General features: G+C 46.5%; 1 protein-coding gene across 2 annotated transcripts in view; it reads right to left on the bottom strand.

Annotated features, from left to right (window-relative positions):
• Window positions 1-5,526, bottom strand: part of BLTP3A (bridge-like lipid transfer protein family member 3A) — a 47,167-nt gene extending 41,641 nt beyond the window's left edge. For both annotated transcript variants that reach the window (XM_014598275.3, XM_019484880.2), the window contains exon 1: window positions 5,415-5,526. In XM_014598275.3, the coding sequence (XP_014453761.1) occupies window positions 5,415-5,458 (44 nt within the window). In that variant the 5' untranslated portion in view covers window positions 5,459-5,526. The remainder of the gene's footprint in view (window positions 1-5,414) is intronic.
• Window positions 5,527-10,430: the final 4,904 nt, after the last annotated feature.

Raw genomic sequence — 10,430 nt, forward strand, 5'->3', positions numbered from 1 at the left:
GTGTTTCAGTAGAAGCCACTATCCCTGCAGACCCTCCAAAGCAAAGACCCTCCAAACTGATCCATCCCAGTGTTCCAGTTAAACAGAGGGGACTAGGTACCAGATAACTACAGCTGATGGATTGGGAGTGAAATTTAGCACAAGAAAATTGTGCCTTGGTACTTTGTAAACCTTAGAAAGAAAAGCTCCTGGCAACTTCAGCCTCTGTTCACGGGCATGGAACTAGCAGAGACAAAAAATGACAGCACATCATGATCCCATGTGTTCATATTACCTATATCTCAGCAATTAGGTCAGTGGTTGGTGTCAGCTGGTGGTACAGTACAGCACCATTGGCAAGAAGTGCCACAGTCAAAACCATCAAAGCATTGCCTGAGAACTATGACCAGTTCATAAAAGCTGTACAGAAATCTGCAAGGAAGAACATCCTGCAGGGCTGCCACATAAATTACATCCCAGGCCTCCCTTTGCAAACCACTGGTCTATACAAAGACTACAGGCAACAAACAGTATGAACTAGTGAACTAGATCCTTTTCTGCAAACACCATCCCTACAGGCAAGGAGCTCATGTTAGTCACCACAGAACGACGCAGGAAATCCCGGCAGAGCCTGACTGAGTCAACTGATATGACGCATAATAGTAAAAAGGCATGGGCGACAATATCTTAACTAAGTGACAACCTGCAAAAGGTAGATCAACATCATGTCACCACTAACCAAATTGCTTCTCAGCTGCTTTCTCGATGAATAAAGCCCCAAATCCAAAAACAAACAAAAAAAATCTCAGATTGGAAAGGTACAAGTATCCAAAACACCTGGGTTTTACAAGTCCCTTCTAAATGACAGAGCTGAAAGCTGGTATTAACACACTGAAGACTGGGAAAGCAGCCAACCTTCATGACATACTACCCAACAAATCAAGCAATTTGGACCCCAGACTTGAGCAGGGCTCCTCTGCTTATACAACTCATGCACAGCCAGCCAAAAAATTCTCAAGATATATTAACATGCTCAGAGAGTGGCACTTCTAAATCCAGGGAAAGATCCATCTGACCCAAAGAGCTTCAAACCTCTCTCTTTGCTATGCCACATACAAATTGTATGAACAACTGGTACTGAACTAGCTTGCTCCATACATGGGTAAACACCTAATCCCTGAATAGGGTGGCTTTCGCCTTGGAAAAAAAACCAAACCAAACCAAACCAAAAAAACAACCATGCGCCAGCTGCTCAATCTAACTCAACATACCCAGGACAGTTTTGAAAGAGGCTAAATTGCCAGAGCTCTGTTTGTCGACCTAACAGCTGCTTATGATACAGTTAACCACCAACGACTCCACCACAAGACCCTGGAAATGAAGAAAGATCTATGCCTTACAGAGCTGATATGAACTCTGCTTGAAAACAGACTTTATTTTGTGGTCAAATTGGATGGGAAGTGAAGCAGATGGAGGCGACAGATTAATGGCCTCTTCAAAGAAGCATGCTTGCTCCACTGCTATACAACATCTATATGAATGACCAGTCAATTGATTTGGAAACAAAATGTTTCACCTACACAGATGACCTGTGCATAATAGTTCAAAACACTGGCTTTGACCACACTGAAAACCCCCCTAAATGAGACACTAACTGGCCTAAGCTCATACTACGTTGGAAACTAATTATGTGCTGACCCAGTGAAAACACAAGTATGTGCCTGCCTTCCATCTAAAAAACCATGAGGCCAACCGCCAGCTCAACATTGCATGGTCTGGGAGTCCACTCTCCTACTGTCCAAATCCAGTTTACCTTGGAGTCGCCCTCGGGGGGACCCCCTCATACAAAGAACGTATCACAAAGACAAAAGCAAGAAGTGAGCACTCGGAACAACGTTCTACATAAGCTCACCGGTTCAAAATGTGAGTTAGCCTCTCAGCCACCCGAACCGCTGCCCTGGCTCTCAGCTTCTCCTCTGCCGAGTATGCGTGGCCTGTATGGCAGAGATCCATACCCACTAAGCACCTTGTCCCCATTCTGAACCATAGCTGCCGATGCGTCACAGGATGCCTGAAGCCTACCAGCCTAAACAGTGTGCACCCGCTGGCTGGCTTCGCTCTGCCTGACATCAAAGAGCAGTGGCCAGCAGGATGGAACGATTGAGACTAACTGAAGAGGCAAGACACCTGCTGTACGACCATCCGGCAGCACACAACTGTCTGAAGTCACGCAGGAGCTTCTTCAGCGGCATCCAACATCTAGATGCCGCACTCAAGGAGACACGACTACAGATGTGGAATGAAAGGCTGAAGAAAATACCCGACAGTGGAAAAATGGACATTCCAGCAGCCCAATCCTTGCCCCCAGGGGCTGATGAACCACAGCAATGCTGGCAATATCGCAACCACCCACGTACAGGAGTCAGACGCTCCCAAGAACTGATGAAGAAGTGAGGCTATACCACTGGTTCAACCACCTGTGACTGCAGCACAGAGCCTCAAACTATGCAACACCTGCTGCTTGAAGGCACACATACAATAAACAAGCACGTGCAACAAAATGGTCAAATGTGGTGTAGACACAAGAAGAGGATCGAAGTCAATAGATGCGTTTCCACAAATGATAACTTGATAAAACTGAATCACTGATGCTGCAACACAGCCCCAGGAGCCCAAGCCAAGTCAAGCTCCAGCACTGTGCTAACATACACCAGGCGGAATTCACGTCTAAGAGCACCTACGTTCCCTCCAGTGTCGACTTTATGCTGGGATGTAAACACCCATGCAGTACTTGCAACCCAAACACTGAAGTCCTGTGCCAGTGCAGGAGAATTAAAATATGAAACCAACAGATCGATTTTGTTTCTCCAATCTAAAAATAGTACCAGAGAGCGAATGGCACAGATGGCAAAAAGTACATTCAAGAGCTTAGATGCTTTCTGTTTTAGGAATTCAAGCTGTTTCAAAACTTACTCATCTTGTGTTTTAACATGCATTCCTAATCGAGTGCCCTGTCACCTACAGCAAAATTGACCTTATCGGTCACTGCAGAGTAATCATCCATTATTCAATTGCTAGTGCATGTGATTTCTTCTGACAATAGTTACTCAACTATTTGGTACAGCACGACTCCCTTGAATTTCCCTGACTCTGGTGTCTTGCCTTTTTCCTTTCTTGCAAATTCCAGAATACAGAGCACGGAAAAACCCACCCCCACACAGAATTCACAATCAGCGAGGAGGATAAAAAAGGAGCAAAGCATTATTTCAAATGCAAATTGAGAACAGAAAATAAAACGAGACAAATGATTCAGTGGCAAAGCTATCTCAAACAAGCAAACATGCCAGTAATTAGAGAAGAGACCCAGAGGGAATAAAACGGGAAGGGGGGGGTGGTATTTGACGGGAAGCAGACCAGGAGTGCAATATTAGGAAAACAACATCATCCCTACTATAATTTGCTTTTGAAAAGCAACTTGAGGAGGCTCTAATGAATGTAGGTTTCACAATACATGTCGACCAGACAAAGTACAAAGGCCCCCATTCTGCAAGCTTTTTACAGAGCCCCAGCTAAGTCGAGGAGAATCTGCATGGGTGCAGGCACCTGATGGGAGATAACCAGATGATGGGCTGGGCTCTGTCTGACTAACCTCAGCCAACACCACAAGCCAGTGTCAATAATCAGCAGCAGAAAAACAAGGGGCAGAAGACAGGATTCCTCCAGACTTCTAACTCCCCGCTCCCACCTTTACACTGTGATTTCAGACACCGCAGAACAGAGTAGAGAAAAGCACAGCTGAGGACTGATACACAACTAGATTAGAAGCAACAGAGGTGGTGTCTTGAACAAAAAGGGGCTTTAACAGCTCCTGGTATTGAAGCTGAAAGGCAAAAGAGACAGAAGATGAAGAGGCCATCGGATACCAGCCAGAAAAACGTATGCATCTAAAGCAAAAGATAAAGTATTACATATGGGCAGAAAATAAGTCTCATTTAATGCTGGGAGTTTCAAAGTCTAGGATCACTTGGCCTCCTTGAGTTTTGATTACTAATTGCTCCAGCATGCTCTTGTCCATCCAGCCTCATTACAAACAGCTCAGCCCCACCTGGCAAAGAGCTGGATGCACATGACACACAGCACAGAGACCTGGGACGGGGCGAGGGGAGGGCAGCCAAGATCTGCGCTGTCAGGTCTAACAGAAAATTCATTTAAGAGTCTGGCAATGAATACTCAGTTGCTCTAACAACAGATATCACATCTACTCAAAGAACCTTGCCATTTAAGACACAGGTTGTAGCCGTGTTGGTCTAAGGACAACCTTGCCATTTAAGACTTATGCATTTTAAGAAGTTTAGCAGCAGGCTGTGTCGCATCTTTTTGGTGTGATGCCTGGAAAGCTGGAGGGCTGAGCAACCGGTGACACACAGCACAGCCTCAGACAGATGTTGGGCAGAGCAGGCTGCTCAGTTAAAAATGAAGACGTTCCAGGTCCCAGAAACTCTGCAAGGTGAGGGGTTTGCAGGCTGAAAATCCAAAGCTCGGAGCTCACAGTGCAGAGGACACACGGACTCCCCTAACACCGGGTTTTCTATCCCCTGCTCCTGCGAGCCCCGTGCCTCGGCTTCCCTCCAGCACGGGACAGGAGACGGGCTCGTTTTCTTTTTGTGGAAGAGCTAGAGATGAAGGGGTCGGCGTCAGCGTCCCATTTTCCCTGAACAGACCAAGGGGTCGGCTTCCGATTCCCTAGTTCCCCTGCGCAAACCAAAGGGTCGGCGTCCCATTTTCTAGTTCCCCTGTACAAACCAAAGGGTCAGCGTCCTACTTGCTCTGCACAGACCAAGGGGTCGGCATCCTATTTTCCCTGCACAGACCAAGGGGTTGGCATCCTACTCCCTAGTTCCCCCGTGCAAACCAAAGTGTCAGCGTCCTACTTGCTCTGCACAGAACAAGGGGTCGGCGTCCCATTTTGCAGTCTCCCTGCGCAAACCAAGGGGTCGGCGTCCTATTTCCCCAGCGCAAACCAAGGGGTCGGCACCTTATTTTCCCTGTGCAAACCAAGGGGTCATCACCCTGTTTCCCCTGCGCAGACAGAGGGGTCGGCGTCCCATGCCCGGTGCCCCTGGGTGTGTCTCCCCCACCTCGGGACAGGGCGAGGAGGGCGCCGCGTCCGAGGTGGCCCGAAGGAAGGACGGGCGGGCGGACGGACAGACCGGGCCCTTCCCAGGCCGGAGCTAGAGGCGAGAGGGCAGCGCGGCCTCCTGCTGCGCCGGTCCCACGTCGCGCTGCGGCTCCTGCGCACCGAGGGGCCGCATCCCCTGGCGGGGCGGGCCGGGCCCTCGGGGGGTCGAGCAGGAACGGCCCCGGCCCCATCACCTCACCCCAGCCCAGCCCGGCCGCCTCTCCCCGCTGAGGGAGGGCCCGCCCGCCCGGCCCACCTGGACAGGTGCTTCAAGATCTGCTTCTTGATGAGGCCGGCCATGCCAGGCCGGGGGCGCGGGACCTGGCCCCGCCGGCCCGCACTCCGCCAGCATCCCGGCTGCCACCGCGGCGCCGCCTCCCGCCCCGCCCCGCCCCGCCCAGGAGGGGAGGGGCGGGGCGGGGGGGGAGGTCCCGCGGCAGCGCCCTCTGGCGGGCTCAGCGCGCGGCGCAGCCGCAGAGACACCCCTGCCACCCTCCAGGGCTGCCCTGGAGGCCCCAGGGTAATGCAGCAAGACACTGCTGAGCCAGGCTAGGGCATTCATTCACGTCGAGATGAAAGGCTGCATCTCCTAGGAGAGGTGATCTCCTTTCATTAGATTTTTGCAAATCTCCCCCCCCCCCCCACAAAAAAAACCCCTATGCTTTTAATGGCAAGCTTTCGGGCGCACCCCCGCATCAGAGAAAAGATTGTGCCAGTTTTCCTGGGTAGAAATGAAAGCTCGGATTTTATAGGATAGGAAAATATGAAACATCTTCCAGCAGGAAGCAACTGGGACCACCTGAGATCCTTCAAGGTCATTTGTATCCTCCCAGGCTCCACGCCAGCTGTGAACTGCCTGCCCAGAGGAGTTTTCCATCTATTGACCCCTCTGTGAAATCCTATGAAATGTAAACTTTCATTTCTACCCAGCAGAACTTTTACAATCTTTTCTCCAATGCCTGATGAAGCCAGAAAGCTTGCAATGAAAGAATTTGCAATTAAAGCTTGCAATGAAAGTTTTTTTTGTTTTTTTGCAAAAATCTTGGTCTAATAAAAGAGATCATCTCTACTATGAGTTCTGATTGCCTTTTCCTCTAAACCAATATGGTGACAACCTGGATACCTGGCAAATGTTGAATCTGACATAGTTATCCAGTGGATTTTTTAAATGTAATAGTCATGTGCATTTGCCTTCTTGATGTAAAGTCATTCATGTCATTACATCATGGGATAAAACCTCCTGGAATAGAGTCAAGAAGAGTTGGCAACTCTAGCATAACCCCGCGTGGCGTGGCATGGCATGGCTGGAGTGCCCCACGGGGGGCCTGAGTGAGGGTCCCCACTGCAGTCTACTGCTAAGGGCCACCGGTCGGACTCAGTAGTGCTACAGGGCGATCCAGCCCGCAAGCTGGGTGGGCACAGCAAGAATCCTGCCCTCCCCACATGCTGGAGGTTGGGGCTCAAGTGCTTTGGGCACCACTGGATAGTGGGGGGCAGCAGGATAGATGGGGGCAGCAGGTCAGGAGCGAGGAGCACTGGGTTGGGACGCTATCGATGTTTACAAACAGGTCCTGTTACAAAACAGGTTGAGAACCACTGTACTAGACGTCAAAGGCCATGTCACTCAACAGTAGCCTGGTCCCATCAAAGTGATCGCTTGGATGGTTTTCACCTTGATCCGAATAGCAAAATAATCCATCCAGCCAGTTTGTACTGCTAGTAAAAAGCTCATCCAAGCTTTGTACAATATAAGCATGTATAATGTGGGAGCAGAACATGCATAAGTATTGTTTTTTTTCATTTTGGAAAGGATTTTTCAATGGCCTTTAGCCCAAATGGTAAAAAGACCCCCTGCATTAAACAGAAGGGGATCTTGTGCAGTATATCCCCCTCATCCTGGAGGGAAGGATATATAATTAATTAATTAATTACAATCCTTTAGTAATCCTTTGCTCTTCGGTAGCACTTCTCACCTGGGACTCAAAGCATTTTACCAGTATTGATTGAGTCTGTCAGCAACCCTGTAAGGACAGCAAAATAGGACTTGTCCACATTTTACAAGAAGTAAAACTGATTCAATGAGACTGAATGACTTTTCTGAGGTCATGCAGAAAGTATGAGACTGAGTCAGGAATCTCCCAGCGCAGGCTGGTGACTTAACCACAAAAGCCATCCTGCATATGCTAAAAATTACTTTATCTCTGGGCAGCTGCTCTGGTAAGAGAAACTGGATGTCTCCCTTAGTCTCTAGAACACATCTATCCACATCACAATGCAACACATTTGACCATGGAGAGCAGGTGGCATTCTGTTTTCCAGAAGCTTAGCACTAGAATAGCATCACTGGTAAAGTATCAGAAGACCAGCCTCCACAATGTTTGTTTGTCCTCTGCCACACTAGGATATCAATATTACAAGAGCTAAATTTTCCTCTGCAAAAAGAAAGCAAAAAGGATCCTTTGTGATACAGACCTGTAAGATGCTCTACAATGCTTCTTGCTGCTTCCTGTCTTTGTACCTATTAGAGCAAAGTTCTCAATTCATATTCTTGGGCAATATTGCAACATTGATCATTCATGTTCTTGGACAAAGCTCAGATTCTTATTGCCAAAAAGTCACTGGCTTAGTCTCACACTTCCTGTTTGCAGGGCTCATTTCCAAAGCCAATTTCAGGCTAGCAAATACTTTAACTCTCAAAAGGAGACAGTCAAGTTAAATAAAGAAGTTGTGTTTATTTCTTAGAACAGCTTCACCTTTAGCTGATAACAGCTGAGATCATGAAAATGGAAAGAACTTGTAACTTTAAATCACCTGCTCTATGACGCCGTGTTTACCTTTTGGGCTCTGCTCAGATTGAACAGCAAAAGAGGCCAATCAGTTCCACTTAGCAATTCCTTGTTACAGCACAAAGGTTCAATGTATGGATTGTTAAATACTTGAAACAGGGTTGTTTGCTGTATTTTATTTTTTGTGCTTTGCCTGATAAAATGGCACCAAAAACATGATAATGCATCTATTACTGGTTGCTTTATGAAAGCCTCCATTTTATGCCACATTTGATCAGTCAATCTCCTGTCCCATGCCTCTGTGACAAGATAAGGGATCGGAATAGGGGGAAGGGCATCTAAAATAAGAGGAAAATATTAGGGTGTTTTTTTCAAACTGCAGTATTGACCACCCAATCATGACACACTTCTAGCCACTGCCACAGATCATGCAAATCTTGGCTCACTCTATTCAGTCACATGAAACACTGCAAACCACCCACACCATAGGCCGCAATATCCGCCGTCTCTCGCAGATGAAAGGGTGCCAGTCAGTGTCTGCTGCTCAGCTGGGTAACAGGACAGCAAAGCACCATTTAAATCCTCTGGGAATTTACCTCTCAAGATACCCCCACCCTGTTTCCTTTTCTGCACAACTGCAAAGTAAGAGTGTGGAAAGAGAAAACAGGAGATGATTTAAAAGCCAACCTTGATGCTAGCTGAAGTTTGCCCACACAGGAACTGTAGCAGACCTGTAAACCAGTCAGTATTGACCAAACGTAATTCTTGCCTGTTGTTCTTGCTTTGAAACCACCAAGAAAAATCCACTTATGGCGACAGATTTATGTTGAAGAGACTAATTGCCTACTTTCACTGTGTGGCTGAATCCCCAAACTCTATGAAGCCCTATGCCAGGCATATTCAAAGCTAACTTGAAATCTGCTTCTTTCCAAGCTATGTAGAGAAACAATAATTTGCCTTCTGTGCAGCTTTCACTGTCTTTATATCTGTCATACAAAGCAATTAAAACCAAGGTTCTCTCTGCTATAGATAGTATGGATCTATCTATACCCCCGGGGGTATCTAGCTATTTAACACTTCTAAAACTTTTTTTTTTTCCTTCTTGTGTTCTTGTGTGCCTGAAGATCAGGGCCCTTGTGTGCGAGATGGAGGCTAGTCTGACATCAATCCTAGGCAAATAATAAGCTGCTACATGATTCAAAGGGGAAGACTAGGATACTTTGCACCAGTCAACATGTTTTTATAGAAACTAGGTCTTGTCAAATAAGCCTTTTTCCTATGAAAAGATTGCAAGTTTGATTGACAGAGGTAATGGAGTAGATGACACAGATGTATGTAAAGCGTTTGATTTAGTATCACACAATGTTCACAAAACATTTTGATTACAAAATTAGCCCTGTATGAATAAAGCACATATTAAATTGATTAAATCTGGTGACCTGAGTAATCTCAAGAAGTAGGGAATTACCTAGAGAGAGGTATTGCTGATTAAGTTCTGCAAACAGCTATGATGCTAATCAACATTTACATCCTGGTCTATCACTGCTGATGAAATCTATTCATGATGCAGAGACTAATGGATTAGTAAAAACTAGGGATAAAGTATGAACACTCACAAGGAGTTAATCTGGATCGCTTGACCTCATTCAAAGAAAAAAGGACTCGAGTCTAGGAGCAAAGACTACAAACAAGAATGGGGAAACCATATTCTGGGAAAAGGGACTCTCACTTTCAGTAAAACAAATTAAAGCTCAAAATAGATAAGAAACCCAACATGGCTCTCAGCATGATCCTGTGCAAAAAAGGGTTCCTGTGATCCATCACCATATAAACAAGGGAATAGCAGCTGTGTAGGGCTTTTAATGAGATCAAAACTGGAATAGTACATAGTTACAGTTACAAGTCCCATTTTCAAGGAATGCAGAAAAGTTGGGAAGAGTGGAGAGAACAATCATAAAATTGATTTTGAGCTAGAGAAAGTGCCCAGAAAGAGATTTTAAGAGCTCATAGTTTGTAGCTTATTAAAAAGGTCAAGAAGTAACTTGATTACAGTATGCAAGGTTATCTCAATACCATGTGGCCCCAGTGCTGTTGAAGGTTCCTGCTCCTAAGCATGTCCCACTTGCATGCACCTGCTCACATACACAACTCTAATACACAGTGGTGAAGCTGTGCTGTGGGTATCCGTCAAGGCTGTTCTCAGGCCCACCGGAAACAGAAATCTTAAGGGCAGTCATTGGGTTTGGCATATGTGAACAGGAGAAGGTAGCAGAAACAAAAGCATCCTTCCACCAACGTTAGCAACCGTACAGATGCATCTTGGGTACCTTCACAGGGAGAAAGCAGAATATGAAGGACCTTTCATTTTACTCAGGAGCAGCACAGAACTGGAAAGAAACTGAAGCCAAAAAAATTAAATTAGAAAGCAGACATCTAAGAGTAAAGACAATTAACCTTTGGAACAAACTACCAATGAGTGTGGTGTA

Source organism: Alligator mississippiensis, chromosome 14, assembly GCF_030867095.1.
Source record: "Alligator mississippiensis isolate rAllMis1 chromosome 14, rAllMis1, whole genome shotgun sequence".
NCBI classification, from domain to species: domain Eukaryota; kingdom Metazoa; phylum Chordata; order Crocodylia; family Alligatoridae; genus Alligator; species Alligator mississippiensis.